Source organism: Anthonomus grandis, chromosome 11 (assembly GCF_022605725.1).
Source record: "Anthonomus grandis grandis chromosome 11, icAntGran1.3, whole genome shotgun sequence".
NCBI lineage: Eukaryota > Metazoa > Arthropoda > Insecta > Coleoptera > Curculionidae > Anthonomus > Anthonomus grandis.
The window spans coordinates 16592274-16614617 of NC_065556.1; the positions used below are offsets into that span (position 1 = coordinate 16592274).

The following is a 22344-nucleotide window of genomic DNA, read 5'->3' on the forward strand; positions in this document are numbered from 1 at the left end:
AACAAAGAATTGGAAGTGAATAATTTCAACAGATTTCTTGGAATTGTTATTGATGATAATGAAGTTTTGTGACCATTATCAGCATTGAGGCAAAAACTGGCTAGAGGATGTTATGCTGTTAGAGTGATTTCAAATGAACTGGAATTGGAATCTGCAAAATCGGTCTATTTTTCTTTGATTGAAAGACACCTATGGTACAGAATAGCATTTTGGGGTTGCTGTAATCAAGGGCTTTTTAAATTTGTTTTGCAAAAAGACCCATTATATTATAAATCTCCACAGGACTCATATAGACCCCTATTTAAAGATACTTACCTCGTGTTGTTTGTTACTTGTTGAGTGCTTACATAGTATATAAAATATATAAATCATGGTACTTTTAAAAAATAAAAAATTCTATAAATAATCTATAAATTATAATTAATTAAATCTATAAATAATTATAACTATAATTAACATCTATATCTTGGAGTGCGCATGTCAAGTACATCAAAATCTTTCCAACTACATGAGATCTGGAGATCTTTCTCATGTAGTTGGATTTATAAAACTCGAAATGCAGATAAATTATACATCCCTTTTATCCAGTTGTCGCAGGTACAGGATGTTCCGGAAATTACATCTCTCAAAATTTTTAATCATCTCCCATGTAGAATAAAAAGAGTTAAGACTTTTCCAACTTTTAAGAAAGCTCTTAGGACCATGTTAGCTGACTGTCTTTTTTTACTTGTTGACAGAGTTCTTTAACTGTAGATTTATTGATTAAATTTGTTTCCTTTCATATTTTTGTAATTTTATACTATTTTTATTAGCATTGTAGTTTTTTATTGACAATTCCTATACATTGTTATGATGTCGATGGAAATAAATGAATTGATTTGATTTGTATTTTGTAAATAATGGCTCCTCAAAACATAATACCGGACAAAATTACAACATTCGAATGCCCATCCCAAAAAGTGAACTAAGATGGAATTCCCTTATATACTTGAGCATTTTTTAACTTTAACAAAATATTTTCTCTTTCAAATTGCATCTTCCAAATTGCATCAAAGCCTCTAAAAGTCCTCCTTGCTTCAAAAAGTCCTTAACGAATCTCCTTAAAAGCAATTATTTTTACAGCCTAACAGAGTTTTTTGAAGATAATTGAGAATTGGCCAATAGGACATAATTAGTTTTTAATAAAGATGTAAGAAGTTACATTTTTTCTCATGTTATATTTTATATTATTTTTGTGATATTACTCTCATAAAATTTTAACTCGTTTTGTCTTGAATTTTAAATTAAATTTTGTGTTATTATTGCTTATGCTAGTATGTTGAACCCACTATTGTGTGTTTTTTTTAATGTGTTAGTAAAATGTAGATTTATGTTCATGTTTTATATTATAAGAAGCTTTATCAACAAATACCATGTTTTGCATTTGGAATTTGAATATTAAATTTGTATGTACCAGCTTATCAAACAAGAATTTCTGTAGTGCTGTATGTGGATGATGCATGTACGAAACCTTATCTAAATTATCCTATATTCACGCACATGTGTAAGTTGTAAAATGAAATAAAGACATAATATGTTATCCTGAAAATGTAATGAATGTGGAAATGTGTCTAGTTGTTAGCTTAGATTGAATATTCCTCTCTATTATCCTGGTTATACATCAATTGCCTACATACAAATATGTATTACTGGCCGTGGCCAGTTCTGAAACTGGCATAGGCAGAATTCTTAATGACTAGTTGAATGTTTGACTTTGGAGCTATGATTGTCAGTTTATTTTTCCTATAATTACTTATAAATTTAATATTTAAATTAAATATGATTTTAGTTTAGGACATTTTGAATGAAATTTAAATGATTCCTTGAATTTCACCATATTATATGCATATTTATTAATTTGTTGGATTTTTCCTATTTGTTTTATCGAATTATATATTTTAAAGAGTGCACTGACAGCTAATTTATTTACCATTATTTACTATTCAAATTATAAATGCAATTAGTAGAAGTAATATTAAGATATTTTTTAATTGTTATCTCATTATTGCATTCGTAATTACAAAAATATCAGTAACTGTTCAAGTTAATTGCCCGTAAAAAGTTCTAAGGTATTATGTTAAGTCTTACTTTATTACGAAAGTTTTACGGTGCATAAAGGCTGGGTTCGTAAAAACTTTTATAAAGATTAGTCAAAAAAATAAATTAAAAAACTCCGCTGAAGCCACTTTAAAACGACATCATTTCGAAACAAGGGCGGAGAGGGAAAATAAGAAAAAAGTCGAAAAACAAATAAACTACGATTTAAAGATCGACGCCGTCGCCGCCGCCGCGTCGACCGAGCGTCGAAAACTTTTTCCGAGTTCCCTTGGAAAATAAAATCGGGAACAGCCATCTTCTCGGGCTGCCTCGCAGTTTGCGAATAAACTTTTCCCAAGTATAAGAAAACTCCGGCCGGGCCCGAAACTTTCTGCTAAACTTCCTCGACTAGACCCCGCTCACTTGCCTTAAGAACAAACTTCTTCCATAAAGTATGTAAACTTACACTTTTGTAACAATTTCAGCTTTCTCGCTTCCTTGTGTGTGCTGATGCCGGCCGACCCACCATCCCTGATGGAACTTTTCAAACCTTTTCAGAACTTTTATTCTAACTTTTAGGGGTGTATTAGTTCTCAGTTTAATGTTTTAATTTTTCCATCGGTGGCCTTAAATTAGAATTTTATATTCCATTTTTTGGGTGCAGGATAATTTATGGCTTGGACAATTCTTTTGCCATTATTAACTAACACTTTCAATCTTGTTCAGTGTAATGACATCTTAAACTAATAATAATAACAGACTATTGGATCTTGTTTTATCTAACTTCACCTGTACTGTTTCTTGTAGTGATGTGCCTTTTCTCTTGCATCACCCTGCACTGGAAATTGATTCCACTGTCTTATTTATTTATTGAATTACATTATCAACAGCTATAGAGGCCAATTACAGATACCACCTATAATATATACTTACTACTCTAAAATGAAATCCAAATATAATATTAGAATATAAATGTACAATGGACCTAAAAGTTTAAAATATTTCTTATAATCTATATTATATTTAAGTATTTACAACTATCCACATTTAGAAAAAAAAAATATATACATTTACATTATCACATATCCGGCCTGAGACTGAGAAGCAAAAAGTCTAATGTCAATCATTTCTGTAAAATGTCTTAAATCTGTAATAGTCAGAGGCATAAATATTAAAGTAATCACACATTCTATATATTGGAGTTCTTGTATATATTTGTTCTAGGACAATCAAGATTTTTTTTTTGCCAAGAACATTTTTTTTTGTCTGGTATTACCCACATTAATGAAGAATGGCAACATTGCCGTAATTTGAGGAGCATCCATCTTATTTCTCAAAATTTTATAAATGTACACTAGGGATGTTTTAATGCGCCGTTTTTGTAGGGATAATCTGTTAAATATTTTCAGAAACAAATTATGGTTATAACCTTGTTCGAGATAATATTCAAATCTCTTAAAAAACATATATTTTAAAAATTTGCGGTGTACACGCTCTATATGGTTATAATCCAGACGTCATATTGTGGAGACCAAATTATGCATCCATATTCTAACCTCGGTAAAACCAGACTATCAAGCAGTTTTAAACAACACTCAACATTAAAGTTTATGGCAGTTCTAATAACAAAACCCATTATTTTGTGTGCCTCATTAACTGTGTTAATAATGTGATCGGTAAAAGCTATAATACATTCAACAATTACACCTAAATCATTTTCATTGCTGGAATGTTCAAGCTGGGTACCTCTAATATTGTAGCCAGAATTAATTATATTTTTGTTAAGTGTGAGCGACATTACTGAACATTTTTTTTAATATTGAAATGAATTAGTTTGTATTACACCAATCAACAACCTTATCTAAATCATTCTGCAGAGAGATGCAATCACCTAGAGAGGTAATTTTCATGTAAATCTTAATCATCTGCAAAAAGTAGTTCTTGTGAATCATTAGAAACAGAAGCAATTTTATTTATGGCAACCAAAAATAACAGAGGTCCCAAATTGGAACTTTGGGGAACTCCTGAGGTACTAGTGTAAACATCAGACCTGCACCCTTAACCTCTACATACTGTTGTCTATTTTCTAAATAGGAAGAAATTAACTGAATTAAATCTGTTGTTACATTATTTTCATAAAGAGATGTTATGATTATGGAATGTCGAATCTTATCAAATGCTTTCTTCATGTCGCTATATATGACATCAACCTGTTTCTTATTATTCAAAGCATTTTGAACAAATTGATAAGATGTAATTCAATTAGTTAATATTGATTTATTAGGCGAAAATCCATGTTGGTATTTGGATATATTATGACTGACTTCAGCATATAATCTATGAAATAAAGTTATCTCAACTACTTTAGAAACAGCATTCAGAATGGTAACAGGTCTATAGTTTATCACCTCATGCTTAGCCCCTTTTTTCTGCAATGGAATGACCTTACTGATACACCACTCATCAGGATAAGTTGATGTCTGTAGGCTAAGGTTAAAAATAAATAAAAATCAGGACTCGGTTCCCTTTAAGTTTTTTAATGGAATCCCTAACTTCTTCTGCAGAAAATTTCCTTCTACAAAAGTAGGCTTTGGACGGAACTTTACACTGATGCACAGGTAATTCATGTTGCAAATTAGCAATATCTTTTGTGCCAGATATGGACATATCCTTATAGGAGACCTGAGATGGAAAATCAGACTCTTTTGTTTAATTATGAACATGGGACCAGAAAAATCTGGGATCCCCAAATAAACCTGCTTCTACTACTCTACTTAAATGATTTACGACTCGATCCTTGAAGCTGACTGATCTACTGTGTATATCCTCTAACGTTATTGATGCATAGTTGAATGGCATAGTTGGCGCATACATTCCTCTTAAGCAGCAACGTAAAAGAAGATTTCCAAATTATTCTTCTCGAGAATTGATTAAGAACATTTATAGGAAGGAAAAGGCCCTCGAGGACTTTAAAATGCACAATTCTCCATTATATCAAATTACAAATACGCAATGAATATAAAACACTGAAAAGAATATTTCTGAGGATCCATCTAGCTTTTGGAATTTTATTGGTTCTAAGAAGGCTGCGGGACCAGGAGTCTTGGTATGATGAATCTGCCCGATGACGTGATAATTAAAGAACCACAAGACATAGTTGATGCTTTTGCACTGTTCTTTGGTCAGACATTTATACAATCAAGTTCATTAACCATTCTTCGACGTCTGGTAATGCACCCCACTTTGACATTCCCAAGGTTAATGCTTCCCATATTATTTTGGCTAGTAAAAAACTCAAAAATAACATCTGGTGTAGACGGTGTACCTGGCTCATTGGTATCCTGGCTGATCCGCTTACCTACATTTTCAACTTAATACTGTCAATAGAACAGATTTCTGAAATTTAGAAAACTGCTAAAATAATACCTATTTTAAAAGCTGGGGACTCTGATCAAATCGTAAACTACAGGACAATCTCATTACTCTAACTTCTAAAAAAATTTTGAAAATGACCTAAATCAGTCGGACTTTTTAACTTGATCTGTCTGTCTAGCCACATCTGTGAATCAACTGATGTTAATACTCAATACAAGTCAATGTTATTTATACCGACTTCAAAAAGCCTTTGATCGAATAGATCACTATATTTTGCTGCATAATAGTCATTCCTTCTTGTTTGGTAGATCTCAATATGTCGAATATGAGGGCTTTAAATCGAAACTTTTTGACCCAACGTCGGGTGTGCCTCAGGGCTCCGCTCCTGTTTAGTTTTTTTATAAATAACTCGATTGAGTCACTCACTTGTCATAGGCTGACTTTTGCCGATGATTTGAAGCTACATTTAAATGTATATGGTTTGGAGGATTGTGTTTTTCTTTAGAGCTACCTAAATACATGGAGGTATGGTGCGCTGTTAACAGGTTCGGCTTGAATGCGCGGCTAAATGTAGTGTTGTCAGTTACTCTAGATCAAAAACACCCTAAAATTTCAATTACTTTATTAATGATACTATTTTGAGTAGATTAGAGCAAATTACTGATTTTGGTATCACCTTTGATTCTGAATTTACATTCGTTCCACACTTACAACAACATAGTCAAGTCAGCTCTGAGAAGCCTTGGGTTCATAATTAGAAGTTCTCAGAGTTTTACTTTGGAATCTACATCAAGAATGCTTTTCTGTTGCTTTGTGAGATCAAAACTGGAGTTTGGCTGCATTACATGGAACCCACTCTATCAGAACCATGCTGGTCTCCTTAAATCTGTCCAGCATAGATTTGCTAAGTATTTGGCCTTTAGACAGGATGGCATATATCCAGTCAGAGGGTTTGGTCATCGGCAACTATTGGAACACTTCAATCTACATCCATTATATCTCAGAAGAATGATCTTCTCTGTAAAATTTCTGCATGGGTTACTGAATGGATTCATTGATAGTCCTGTACTTCTTTCTGGTGTACGTTTCATGGTGCCTAGGCTTAATGCTAGACATCCCATAACTTTCTTTCTGCCAAAGCCAATTTTTATTTAAACTATATTTTTAATTTTTTTGTAACAGTTTTCTGTTATTGGGCAAATTGCATGTTGGAAATAAAGGCTTATTATTTATTATATTATTATTACCATAAAGGTAAACAACCGCTTCACTATGCATTTGTCGGATATGCAGGCCGGATGATGTTGGTCATAGGCCAAAGTTAAACCAGACCTCTTTGGGGCTCATAATTGGTAGTTTTTTAATGGTTTATAGGCGCATTCAGCGAAGAGAGTTATTGAGAAACCCTTATTAAATCTAAGTGAATAAAACTTAGGACTAATAAATATCAGAAAGCAACTAGAGTTACAATATTTTTTTTTTCAAATCACACAAGCATATTTGGTAATCAGGACAAAACATCATTAAAAAAGTCGTCTAATGTATAATATACCTTAGTAACTAACAATCTTTTCAAATGGTTTTTAAATCTAATATAAGAGTTGAGTTTCCTTTTATGAAGAGGAAGGTGATTAAACAATTTTTTACCCATATAAATAAATCATTTTCCTTTGCTCTTAATGTGAAATGGGCAACCAAAGGGTGTATGTAAAACGGGTTACAACCGAATTGCCTCCTATACAATAATTTCCTGCTGGTGCTTTTAGAATACTATAGTTATTGTTTCAAGCATATATAAGCAACAAAGGGTCAAGATTCTATTTTGCCCAAAAAGATACCGACAAAATACACAACACTTCACTCCACAAAGGGCTCTAATTACTCTTGTTTGCAGAACAAATACTGTATTAAACTGATAGTGGGCACATGATCCCCAGAAACAAATCCCATAGCGAAGATGTGACTCCACAAGGGCATGATAAGCATATTTTGCAATGTAAACATCTAAGTTATTAGGAATTATTCTAAGGGCATAGCAACCTGATGACACCCTACTGCACACTTTAATTATGTTTTCCGAAAATTTGAGTGTGCAATCAATTGTTAATCCCAAAAACTTGTAACACTGGGAGTTGAAATCGGCACCTCATTGATAGTGATAGAATCCATTGAACATTTGATACTTAACAGATGTATTTTCTGACATGAAAAAAAAGTCGATTTGCATTGCACCATTCCCTAATCATAAGCAAGTCATCATCCAGAAGCATTTTCAGTTAGTCAATGTGTCTATCTGCAAACATAGTAGTCCTACCTTTTATGGGGAGTAAAGGAAGGTCGTTAACATAAACGAGAAACAATAACGGACCCAGTACAGAACCTTGGGGAACCCCTGTAGTAGTCTGTAGTCTTTCAGAGCAATGACCACCAAAATTAACCCTTTGGACACGACCCGATAGATAAGAGCTGAACCAACCCAAAGAAGACTCTCTAAAACCATAACTCTCCATCTTCCACAACAGTATTTTGTGATCCACAAAATGAGAAAGACTTGGGTGTGATAATGGACTGTAACCTAGCTTTTACTGATCATATCATAAATATGGTAAATGAAGCACATAAGATAATGGGTTTCATCATCAGATCTACTAAAGGTTTTAATGCTGAGTGTTGTCTGAAGCTCATTGATAGTTTATTATTACTCAAATTGAAGTATGTATGGTAACTCCAATATGAGGTTTGGATTAAAACCATAGAACGTGTACAGCAAAAGTTTTTGAAATACCTATGTAATAATGTACTATAAAAAATTTGGATATGATTCACGGCAAGGGTATGGCCATTATTTACTTTTCGGAATATTTGGGAGGTTATCCCTGGAGAATCGGCGGATTAAAACTTGTCTTGTATATATGTACAAGATATATATTGACAAATAAAATTAATTGTCCAAAATTTCTTTCATTGTTTCCGTTTTTTTGTAGATAATGGAAATACAAGCCAAAATTCACCAGTTTAAAGAATATGTTACTATTTTAATATTTATGCTTGTGATTTAAACTTAGATTTAATGAGTATGAATTTTTTTACTACATTAATTGAGGATTGATCTTATGCTGCTCAGAATAAAAACCGATTATAGATAGTAATAGATGTTTGACACTTTACACAGCAGTACGTATGTAAAATTAAATTAATATTTTTTTTATTTCTTACCATTGACATAGTTTACGCTAATTGTTTTTATTTTTTAGTAATATGTATTGGATATTTTATAGGTTAGTATCTCTAATTGGCCTCTGGCTATTAAAAAGTAAACTATGGCCTACACAATCAAAAGCTTTAGAGATGCCACATAACTATGTTAAGGTTTAAATATAATTTTTTCAGCACCTCAAAGATGTGGTTATAATTTGCAGAAATTTATATTATTGAAATTGGTCTGTAGTTTTTGTATAAGTACAACTACAAGTTAAAAATCTCTGGAAAAGTAGTGAACAAAACGAAACTTATTGATCTAAAAATTAATAAGAATTTGAGATCTGAGTACTTAATTGAAGAACGAGAACATGTAGTTAGAATAACAGCTTCTTATATGACAAGTAATTGAAAATATTGAGTTTGCTGATGATATTTTTCATAAAACAACAATGCAGAATTTGTTTGGGCTCCTTATACAGAAACCCTTGAGCATTAAAATTGTATAGTACATATTTGTGTTGTGATGTTAGGGATTTAAACTATTCCTTTCTTTAGTGTAAGGGAACAGTAAATTAGTAATTACTACACCAGCAATTTCAAAATCTGCCAAACCTAAATTTGAATATTCTCCAATCCAGTAAAAAAAAATAATTCAACCGAGAACTGAACTATGCAGGCATTTCAGTGAGAGGGAGGCGCGGCTCATCCAAAACTTTACAGTGAGTGTGGAGTTGTAGTTACTCTGTTCGCCCTCGCTCCCGCCCTCACTGTAAAGTTACCATATTCCGGACACATCGAAACTAACTTTGTTCGCCGAAAACCAAACATCTCGCGCAATAATGACGGTCGTTGGTGGCCGGGAGTTCGGGAGTTAGTTTAACTGCAGTTGTTGTGTGTACGAGGACGAAACTAACTTTCGAAGTTGCCAGGGCGGGAGGGGAGGGGTGAACGGGACGGCGGTTCGACATCGTAATCCCGCGGGAAACTTTCTAGTTTCCGGGAATGGCGAACTACTGGCATTTTATGGGTAATTTTGAAAATTTTGGGGATGGTCATTTTCGGTATTACATTACGGAAATATGTCGACTGATAAATTATGATAAATGATCGTGAATTTAATGGGAACACAGAGTATAAATGAGAATCTTGAAGCATATTAAACTTTATGCTGTATTAATTAAAAATCTTTTATGCTGCATGCGAATATTTTTCAAAATGAGAGTTTGAAAAATGTTTTTTGCATGAATGTTATACAGTTAGGGCACTGGAGCCATACTTAAGTAAAGGGTTTAATTTAAATTCTAAAATTTCCACTATCATTCATATACCGTTAAACAAAATCTGGCGCCATACCTTGGTCCCAAAATAGGTAATCAGTATACTAGACTTACTAATAAAGATAATACCAAAAAAAATGTTTCTTCATCGATCTAAGATTTCATACTAATTCTGTTTGTTAAAGCTTGTTTTGTTAAGTTTATTAAAGCGTTGTTGCAAATTTCCATTAAACTATACGAATATTCAATGTTTTTGTTATTATAGCATACTTTTCTTTTTAAAGCTCATACATACATACAAAACCATCCAAGGGTAAAATGGGTGATATGATTTTTACTTTGACTTAGGCTACATCCATAGGCTACAATTGGATTACTTTTTAAATGGTTCACTGCATAATGTAAACACTGATATACCATATTTATAGATCTGAAATTGCCCGTTTTACATAATAACTTTGCTACCTCATTTAACCTTTCTCAGTATAATCAAATATTTAATTACAATAGATTATTGGACCTGGATCTATCGAATTTTAGTTGTTTAGCATTGTTTCTCTTAGCGAGGTGCCTGCTTATCATGGAGGACTTGCATTATCCTTTACTTGACATTAATCTTACCATTTCCAGCCAGCATGTTTATAATTTTAACCTAATAAGAACTTATCTCTTGTCTTCAAATTCAGGAAATCTAATTTTCATCTTGAAGCAGACTAGTCCTCTGTCTCCTTTTTATCATCTAACGTTAATGATGTTTGTAGTGCTCTGTATGATATATTCACTGAAACTGAAAATTTCCCACTTATTACTCTCGAGATCTGATTAATAACATGTATAAGAAGGAAAAAACCCTTAAAAACATTTAATTGAATAGATTAGATCTATATGGTAATCAATTTTATTCCCTGAGTCGCCTTGCTAAACTACAAATATGTAATGATTATAAATTATACGTTTTGGACACTGAGAGGAACCTTTCTGCGACCCGTCCAGTTTCTTGGCTTATATTAATAATAGAAAAGGACGTTCTAGGATATCTGGTATAATGAGGTTGCCCGATGATACGGTGGTTAAGGATCCGCAAGGCATAGTTGGCGCGCATTTGCATCATTCTTTCGGAATACTTTTATAACATCCACTGGTATCGATCATTCCTTAATTTCTAATAACCTGCCTATTTTACCGGTATTAAGGTTTCCCAGGGGATTTTGGCTGGTAGAGCACTCAAGAACAAATTAACGTTTAGGGTTGATGGAATGCCTAGCTTTTTATCTAAGGATTGTATTTGTGTCTTGGCTGATCCATTGACTCACATATTCAACTTCTATCTTCTATTATCTTTCCATTTAATTTCTATTTAGAGAGCAAATTCTAGATATATGAGGTTGCCAAAATTTAATATTACCCATATTAAAAAATAGGAATTCTGACCTACAGGCCAATCTCAATCCCAATTTTTCTAAAATATATCTAATCTGTCTTTGTTCGACTATGTCAAGGGTCTTATTTCCACTGATCGGCATAGTTTCTTCAGAGGTCGATCTTGTATTACTAATTTGTTTTGCCTTTTTCAGTCATATTTGTTAATCTATTGATTCCCAGTCTCAGGTTGACGTTATATGGACCGATTTTCAAAAAGCTTTTGACAAGGTTGATCACTATTTTTTGTTTAATAATATAAACTGAATCACTATGGCTTTTCATCCAAGCTTATTAATTTGTTTAATTCGTACCTACTTGGTAAATCGCAGTTTGTGGTGTATGAGGGTATGATCTAGATTCTTTAATGGTACCTTGGGTCTATCACTGGATCGGATGTTATTTATTTTGTTTATCAACACTTTAGTCAGCTCACTCAACTGCCGTAGATTGGCTTTAGCCGACGCGAAGTGTTGTGTGGTTAGTTATTTAAGATTATAGATGCCCATCATTTACAACTACTTAATCAATAATATCATCTTGAGTAGTCTTAGGCAGATCACTGATTTTGGTATCAACTTCGATGCCAAATTTACCTTTATACCACATTTTAATAGTGTCCTGATGTCAGCCATCAAGAAACTTGGGTTTATAATAAGAAACTCTCAGTTTCAGAGTAGGGTTTTAGTAGAGTTTTACTGCAAAATCTACGATTTGATTGACTCTGTTTAGCGAAGCGTTTGCTAAGTACTTGGCCTATAGACTTGATGATGTATAACCTGTATAAGTGGTATTGACCATCGCCAACCACTGGGCTGTTTTATTATACATCCTTTGCGTTTGGGAAGAAATATATGTTTCTTAAGATTTCATATGGGTTAATTAATGTTTTAATGGAGAATCCTGTTCTCTCTTATATTTTCTTTTCGGTACCTAGGCTTAATTACCCACAAACTTTCTTCTTACCAAGGTGTGTTGTTAAAATCACCTTTATACATATATAATGTGCGATATATTTAATAGTTTCTCATTTGTGCGACATACATTTTTCTCCAATAAATGTGATTGTAGGTGCTATAATCGATATATATATATATTATCGTGACTTTGATAAGAGGTTATTGCGGTTGGTTGTATTTAGAACTTAAATTGGTTATTTTTTTAGATTTATATATTTTTGTTACACCTTTTTTTTTGTTTTGGTCAAGTTTAGTTACCAAATATTGTCTTAGTTATCATGTTATTGGGCAAGTTGCCTGTTAGAATAAAGGCTTAAATAAATAAATAAAATAGCCGAAAGTTGCATGTAAAACTAAATTCCTAAGTAAAATTTATTTTTTATTTCAGGTCCGGCATCTCGGCATCTTCATGCAGTACCATGAAGTCCAGTGCGAAACGCGCAGCGTGACCTGACCACACCGTGGGTCATCGCTCACCCCCCTCTACCCACCTACCAACCAATCCATAGAGCAGTAACCAGAAGGTGGTGCGCGGCGGGTGAAAAAACCGCGTGCTCGCCGCGTCGTTTGAGCTTAGTGTCCCTCCGCGAATATTTATTTCGTTTTTTTTTTATGGTTTAACCGGGGCAGTATTACGGCGTCCCCAACACCTTGACACAATTTGGTTTAATCTGTAAATGGACAAACTCAAAATGATGGCAAAACGAGCCAGATTTGACTCGCGACCGATCGCAAACGGGCCGTTGCAAACGCGTCCATTGGTCGCCCTGTTGGACGGTAGGGACTGTTCGATCGAAATGCCGATCTTGAAAGATGTCGCCACAGTGGCGTTTTGTGACGCGCAAAGTACAAGCGAAATACATGAAAAGGTATAAATAAAATCTTTATTTATAATTTTTACTTTATTACTAACCTAATGGACAAACACGTTCGCCTCTGTCATCAAAATGTCTTTCTTGTCAAAAAGTGAGTAAAAAGTGCATTTTTTCGGTTTTTACCGCATTTCATGGTTCAGACATGCCCGGAATCATCTTGAAATTTTACTTTTCGTAACTAGTATACCCACTAGAGATGTGGGCCTCTTAATCTCTGGATTACAAGTAATACCAAAACTATTAATGAAATTAAGAGATAAGGCTAGGCGTGGAAGCAACTAAATCTGAAGCTAAATTAAAATTATTATAGGTCGCTTAGAAATTTTACAAAACATGCAATAATCCGAGAAAAATTTAACTACTTCAATCAAATGACACAAAAGATTGGGAAAGAACTCTGGATATCCGCAAAACAGTTAAACATTATAAAAAAACCTAAAACTTATAATTTGCAATCATCTTTGCAGGATCTGGAAAGATGAAATAACTTTTTTCTAAACTCAAACACAAGCACATTTAAGGAATGAAAATTTCACTATAATCATCGATTTGTTAAATAAAATCAAGACAAATGCGGTAGGGAAAGATAACATTTCCATACAAGATTCAAGATTATGCTTGTCCTATTGTATTGATCCCCTGATCAATATTGTTCACTGTTACATTCTTTATATCTGGAAAAAAATTATTATCAAGCCAATAGTAAAAAAGAGCGACACAAAAGAGGAAACACATCTTAGGCCAATAGGTATTCTGCCAGTGTTATCAAAAATAATAGAGCGATTTTTATATAACCAAATAACTGCATTTACTGATAAGTTCCAATTAATTCCCGATTGTTTGTCTGGTTTCAGGAAAAATGTTAGCATCACTACATGCCTTGTCAAAATTGCCGACGATATTAAACTTAACGAGGACAAAAAGGATCTCACCTGTCTTGCTTTATTAGATTATAGTAAAGCCTTTGACACTATAGATCACAAGTTATTACTTTCCAAATTACATTATATTGGCTTTTCGACTAATACCATTAAATTATTTCAAAGTTACCTTTCTGATCAATTTTGTTGTGTATAGTTATTAAAAATGAAAAGAGGATTCTAATATCAAAATTTAACAAAATAGAAAAAGGCATTCCTCAAGGTTCAATTCTATGACCATTACTTTTTTCAATTTATATTACTGACATGAACAAATGACTAAAACACTGTCAAATTCTTCAGTATGCAGATGACTCAACTGTATTTACCATTAAACTTTAATAATATTTAACAGGCAGAATTAAAGATGAATACTGATTTAAATAATATTTCTCTATATGCACAAGAACACAATCTAAAAATTAATCACTCTAAATCTCACGTCATTGAATCTGAAAGAAGAAATTGACTGAATCGGTCATTCAAATCCTCAGATTAAAGAGCTTATGAAAAATAATTTAAATGTTTTTATATCAATTACAGATGTGGTAAAATATCAATGATAAATTAAAATTGGCATATCGTAGATTAAAAAATATTTTACACCTAAAAAAATGTCTTTTCTCAAAAACTAAATATTTACTTTGTGAATCCCTTGGAATCTCTCTCTTTAATTATGGAGATGTTGTTTATACTAACTCGATTTCTGGTGTATTTTGTAGAAAAATTCAAAAGTTGCAGAACTCATGCATGCAATCTGCTGACTCTATACCTTATAGACATCACATACCACCATATCAGAAAGTCGACCAAATTATTAATATGTCAAATAGCGGAAAATTTAACATTATAGACAAGTGATTACATTTTTCTTAAATAATTGTGAAATCTTGACTAGCTACCGATTCGTTTCTCCTCATAAGGAGAGCCATTGTTGGTAAATGATTGTAACTCTGTTTATACCAAACCTATACTCTCAATTACGACTCTCCTACGGCACTCAATTTTTAGTGTTATGTGATTCTTAGTTGGTATTTACAAATGTGTTTCTGCAATTCTGGTTTCTTTAATGAAAGTAGGGGAAAGCGTGCCGTTACGAATCTGTTTGGCGTTTGGTATTTACCAATTAATACTCAGCTTTGGACTTGGGTTGTTACTCTTTTGGTTATACAGTCCAGAAAAAGGCTATGTCTAGATTGTTAAAAATTTATTGAGGATTGCAGTGTGGTGTGCGTCTTTTATAAGATGAAATGTCAATCAGCTCTAAATTATTAGGGGAAAAAGTGGTAGTTGAGGTTGATGACCTGGAAACTGCAAGCAATTTTTTAGTGGTACCTATGTTAGGTATTTTATAGTATGTTATATTTCTACACATGCATATATCATATTATAATATTTTTTAATTATTGCATAGGAAACATTCATTAAAATTCCGGCAATAAGGTGTTTATGGTTTCACCCATGCAAATTTACTATTTACTTTAGACCCAATAAATGCACAAAATTTGACTTCATTTTTTAGTCACACAGAAAAGAAATAACAAAAGCAACATCAACCATTCAAATTTTAATTGCCAATAATCAATTCACTTTAGCTGTCATTTGTTTGCTTAGATCATCATTTTTAAGTGGTGGGGGAATAATGCGTTATGCAAGTCCTGTCAAAGTTGTCAACCAAAAGAGTAACCGCGGTTCTTACAAATTCCATACTGAAAATCGCCCATATCTATAATATTCTTTTTTTTTTTTTTAATTAGATATGGAGGAATTTCAAAGAGGACAAAAATGTAAAAATCAGAATCTTGTCAATAGTTTATTTCTCTTCATAGGCTTAGTAAATATTCTTCACATATTTTAAAATAAATTTTCATAGTGTTATGTGCCAATATTTTCTGATCTATATAATAAATAAACCAGCTTGGTTATAAACTGGATTCTTTCAGTTTCATCTATGCTCTCCTTATATTAAGTACTGTATTAAGGATTTTCTCCTTGAAACAGTTATCAAAGTTCATAATAATTTTAATTCCAATTGAGTATTATGCATTTTAAGATTATGGAGCTAGAAGAAATGGATGAGTTTTATATTGAGCAAGACAATACATGTTCCATCACTTTCCCAGATAATGAATTCTTTGTGTGTCCCTTTATTCATTAAGCCTGTAAATAGTATTTCTGATTTCTTCGATTACTAACTTGATATGTTCCTTGCAGTCCAAAGTTTCACTACAACTACTTTCAAGTACTTTGAATTGAGGATTTTCTTCCAATTTATCATGGTCTTTTCTATATTAAAAGAAAGCAAAATACTATAAAACTATTTTTTAATTAACACTGATTCTTGTGGATTTGCTGTTTTCACAATTCACTACCGTATAATCATCAGACCAGAAAAATTCAATCCAACTCATACATAAGACCATCTACATAGATATTGAGTAGTATTTAGAGTAAGTAATGTTGAGAGTGATATGCTTTATATCTTTTATTTTCTTTATACCCCTCTTTGCAGATCTTCATTCCTAATGCTTATGAACTCCTAAGATTTTACCTTAAATCAGTTATGACAATTGGCAATACTTGGGAAAAGGTTGAAGTATTGCCAAATTTAGTATCTTTTCTATTTAAAAAAAGCTATGACTATAAAACTCAAGTTTTTCTCTACAGTGCTTTAGGTTCATACTTTAATTCCTTAAAGCCGTTACTTTTGCATGCTAAATATCAAATTACATTTTTTGCTTTTTTTAAAAAATTGAGTAAACTGCACTGCTTCTTCAGTGGCATCAAAAAAATTTTAAATGATTCCTTAATAATTAATTTAAGCATTCCTTCATCTATTGCCAGGAAAAAATATTTTTACTTATTTTCCTTTGTTTTTCTTCACAACATGAAAATTTATCATATTGAAAATCTAAAAATAAGGTAACAATTTTAATATTTTTTTATTTTGAAAATTACCACTATGCTTGACTATAGTAATCTGAAAAATTTTTACTTAATTCAATAAAGGTACTATTAGCTGTAAGGTGTATAGTCTTAGTATATGTACCCTGGTATCGTTAATACTAAAATTATCTATTATATTACATTAAATATTTGCATCTTATTATCATAACAGCTAATAAATACAGGATTGCTACTTAAACAACATGAAGAATTAGTGAAATGTTAAAATGAGATTAAATAAAACAAATAATTTATTTACTCTTGTATTGAAATTTTCTAATCACATGATTAATTATAGCCAAGATTAGAGTTCTAAATATAATAAAAACATGTATTTTATTTAACCCGATGAATAATAATTAGTTTTTAGTGTTACAGCCGAGTATAAAATTTGCACAAATTTACATGATGCTCTCCTTACAAATGAGAAACTTGATATCAGAATTATTATGAAGATCAGCATTAGCATTTTCATAACATACTGGTTAAGGTATCTTGCCATAGTTTATGGGATGGAATATTTACAGCAAGAAAGTGTATAACATAAGTAGGGCACTAATATGAATAACTAAACTGACTTCCACAAATTTTGTGTAAAAAGAACATATTCCATGTACTCAATGATGACAGAGGCAAAACCCAAATAATATTATGATAGTTACACTAATTTCTTGAATTTTAAACCACTACATGAAATATTATTTCCCTCTTGATTTGTAAGGTAGAACAAGAATCAACAAAGAATACATCATGGTATATTTTGTTGTCTAGAATTTCAATGGAGTAGGATCAATCTTATTTTTTAATTGCTTTATTTTGTCAAAGTTATGAAAGATTGTATGCATCAACGTAATTTCCTGGTTTAATCCTAAGTATAAGAAATCACATTAAGTAATAGTTTCCAAAAGGAATTCTTCAGTAGAGACGAACTTGACAAATCACCCCTAATTTCCCAGTTGGTATCAATATTGGATGTTTATTATGAATAATATAAATCTAGGCTAGTTTTCCGGTTTTAGTTTCATTAGGAATACCATGTTATGACGCTTGGCGATATAATATATGATCTCTCTGTTATGATAACAGTCTTATTTTAACCTAGTAGTATGCTTTCTGATAAAATATGTGTACAACATACATACATTAATGGCTTTTATGCCTCAGGCCGTCTGATTCTTGTCTTTCAAATTTTCTGCCAGTTAGAAGCAAGATATCCATAGAATAGCCAGGACTCATTAGGCAACTCTTTATTTTTATTAGTTTCACGTATCCTTATCTATAAAAATTCACCACCTTAGGAGATGACTTAATAGTTATTTGGCACTCTTGGAGGTTACACAGTTATTAAGTTGTAAACATAGCAATTTGTTAAAAATTTACTTCTTGTTATAGTAAGAGTGGCAATAAGCAATATAAGATTTTTTGAATTTCTTTAAATTAAAAAATCATTTGCACAAAAAACCTTTTGGTTATTAAATTTATAGGATGGAGTCTATTCCGCCTGAAACTTTCAGCCTTGTCAATGACTTTTTTACCTTCGACCTAAAATCTTACTCTAGAGATGCTTTTAAAAGTTTTAACTTGTAAAATCACAAGCAATATTTTAAGGTGCTTTTGTTATTAACACCAAACAGTCATGCTTAAAATACTTTAATGTTTAACTTATTTCGTACATAAAAAAAAAAGTTTTATTTATATTTACTAGCTCAAAATTTGTACAGAGCAAATTTTTGTTAAATGATCCAATTTATGCTACCTTGACTTTGAAGTGACTTGAATATGCATCTTTTGGAGTTACCTTGGTTTGACCTGTTGAATGTCTCACATATAGTAAAAACTAGTGTTCTGGGTAGTCTTCCCACATTTCTTATTAGACATTAAACTCCTGGGCACATATTATTTGCCAAGGTGGACACATTCAAGAAATCTCAAGATAAAAAACGATGATTAAAGATAAACTGCAAAAGATCACTACAAGCAACAAATTTCAACAAAACTAGATACATTTCCATTTTGTTTAATCACATCATTTAATTTTAAATGAACACTTATAAGACAGTTTGGCTGTAGTATGTATTCTGTTAATTAAATTAGTAACATTGTCTCATCGCCCTTTAGGATAGTTTATTCGTTCTTTTGGACATCTACATATATATATTTTTTGATGTTGACTAAAGTTGTGTTAGCCTGAATACATACAAATCAAGACATTTCGACCATATATGAACAAGTAACATATTTGGTGCTGGATGCCGTTTAACAAAAACAGTCAAAAAAATGAATGTTTTATTTACATATTGTCGCCTCAGAGTAACACTAGGACATCTAAAAGAAAAGCGAGTCTGCGATAACTGCATACTATTTGGTATCGCAAAGAATGCCTCTGCTTGACGGAATACTACGATATCTTTAAAATATTCCCTAATTTCATATATCACATATCCTTGTGTTACATATGACCAAAAGTTAATTTCCGCCAAATTTTTATTTGCAATTTTCTCAGAACTACTTTTTTTTACATATACTAGTGTTGCTCTGAGGCGACGATATTAGGATAAACTGTTTATCTGAACTAAAAAGGGATTAAAATCCAATAGTGTTTCAGAGAGTCCTGAGGATGTAAAAAACATATTGTCGAAATTTCCAGGTAAATATAAATTCAACTACATATATAACACCTCAAAAATCTCTTCTATACAATTAGCTTTACACTTGAAGGCAGTCTAAACTAAGGAACAACATAGTAAAGAGCATACAAATAAATCAATAGTGCGCGGTTTTGGCAAACATAAGCAAAATAAAGATAATTCTTGTACTTGCATTATATCGCCAGCTAAAATATGAGATGCCAAAATACATATCGGTTTGCATCTGGGTTAGGGTGATTTGTGGTATCTCCGAGATATATGTATGATAGATATATGGATGATTCTTTCAATTTGCTATGTCTTCAACATGCTCCTTTAAAAGCACAGGATCTTTATATCTAATACTAATCTCACCAAATTTTCAGGTACTGAATGAAGCCGTGGGTGCGCTCATGTGGCACACAATAATCCTCACAAAGGAGGATCTCGAAAAATTCAAAACTTTGCGCATCATAGTGCGCATCGGTAGTGGCGTCGACAATATTGACGTTAAAGCCGCCGGCGAGTTGGGAATAGCGGTATGCAACGTACCCGGCTACGGAGTGGAGGAAGTCGCTGATACGACTTTGTGTCTTATTTTAAATTTGTACAGGCGGACGTATTGGCTAGCTAACATGGTTAGAGAGGGAAAAAAATTCACAGGACCCGAACAGGTGAGTTTTAATGTAAACTTTAAAATCTTTAACAGTTAATGGTATATTAAGTGACCCCTTATAAATGGATATACCTCGGGGACTAGTGTCGGGCATTTTATTATTTATCACATAAGTTAAGTACCACTATTGACTATCTCGTAGATTTTACACCGGATGTCGTTATTTTTTCGGGAAAAATCTGCGAAAGGTTAGAGAAAGTATAGGTAATTGTTGAAATTACTAGTTGACATGGGATTAAATATTGCCCAACATTTAGGACTCTATAACAGTCAAATCAAATCAAAATATATTTAAACCGTAATTTACATTACATTTTTTTATTCTAGCACAACTTATTTTAATAATAATTAATAGTTTACGGATGCAGTTAGATTAGATTAGATTAGATAGTTTATTAGTAATAATATACAAACAACTACTTTTACAAGTCAAATAAAATATGTAATGAAAATATAAATTATGTATGTCAAATAAAACATGTAATAAAAAATAAAATAGGGATTAAATTTTGAAAAAAAATATATTTGTACATATACATATAAAATAGAAATAACATAAGTTTAAGATTCAAATCGTTAGAGATAAAATTCAATTAAAATACACTTTCAAAACACATTAAAAGAACTAAGATAAATTAAAATTTGATTCAAAGTACTCCCCAAATAAAAAAAAAGCTTTTTCTAAAAAAAAACATTTAATTTCCTTTTTATATTGGTTCAAATTTAAAACCTTTACTCTGGCTGGTACACAGTTATAGAACTTTACACATAGGTATCTAGAGCTGCTTCTGGATCTCTCAAGTTGGCAGAAATCAGGTACAAGATTGGAGTTGTTCCTTGTATGATAATTATGGATGTTTTCATGAGAATTATATAGGTTGAAATTTTGCTTGATGTGCAACAGACACTGCATAATATATACGCAGGGTAGTCATTATTTTTAAAGATTTAAAAGAATTTCAACATTCATCCCTATGGCTAAAACCAGACATGCATTTTCTTTGTCATCCAAAAGCTTTTTCCATATGGCAGGAATGACCCCACGAGAGCATGGCATACTTTAAATGGGAATGGAAATTGCTGTGGTAAGCTGTTAAAATGATTTCTCTAGAAGTTACCTGAACAAGGTTTCTAAAAAGAAAAAGTTGCTGTGATAATTTTTTTGACAGATTAATCAGATGTTCTTCCCAGGTTAAGCCCTCAACTAAGAATACACCAAGAAACTTATGCTGTTCACATTGAGGTAATAAAGGCTGGGGAACACTAGTATGGTTGAAAGAAAGAAAGAAAGATGAGAAAGAAAGAAAGATGTGCTATATTACGTAAGACAACAAAATCTTGTGTACAAGCATCCTAAAAACTAAAAAATTCCAAATTCACTTTAAATTTCAAATTTTAAACAAACATAACATCTAAAACACTTTACCATAAAATTTACACACATTACCAAAATTAATCATAACAAAACAGATTGAGAAAAAAAAAGCATCTTTTTGATAAATTTCATTAAAATAATATAGCTGTCAATAAAACAGAATTTAGAAGTAAATTAAATTATTTAACAGGAAACAAAACTGAAACACTAAAATGATGTCAGAGCACAGGTTAAAAGGTATCATTAAAAAAATCGTCAAGGCTATAATATGCCCTGGATAATAAAAGTGATTTTAATTCCTTTTTGAATCTCTTAACTTCTAAAATTTGTCTGATACATAGAGGAACATGGTTGTAAATTTTTTTGCTAAGGTATATAAGTGAGTTCTTGGTGAGGGAGGATGTAGGGATTGGTAAGGGAAAATCGTTAACCTGGCGAGTCATATGACCAGTGTTAGAGGGAGGTTTAGGACATTTATGAATAAGAGTAGCTGTTTCTAAGATAAAAAGAGAAAAAAGAGTTAGGATTTTTTGAGATATAAAGAGAGGTTTACAAGAATCTCCTAACCCAGCGGAACATAGGTATCTAACTGCCTTTTTTTGAATCACAAAAATTATG

The 22344-nt window shown here is 32.0% G+C and overlaps 1 protein-coding gene across 2 annotated transcripts in view; it reads left to right on the forward strand.

The window, feature by feature from the left end:
• LOC126741902 (C-terminal-binding protein) overlaps window positions 1-22344 on the forward strand; it is a 71355-nt gene that overhangs the window by 16858 nt on the left and 32153 nt on the right. For both annotated transcript variants that reach the window (XM_050448366.1, XM_050448365.1), the window contains exons 2-3: window positions 12696-13176; window positions 20062-20349. In XM_050448366.1, the coding sequence (XP_050304323.1) occupies window positions 12985-13176; window positions 20062-20349 (480 nt within the window). In that variant the 5' untranslated portion in view covers window positions 12696-12984. The remainder of the gene's footprint in view (window positions 1-12695; window positions 13177-20061; window positions 20350-22344) is intronic.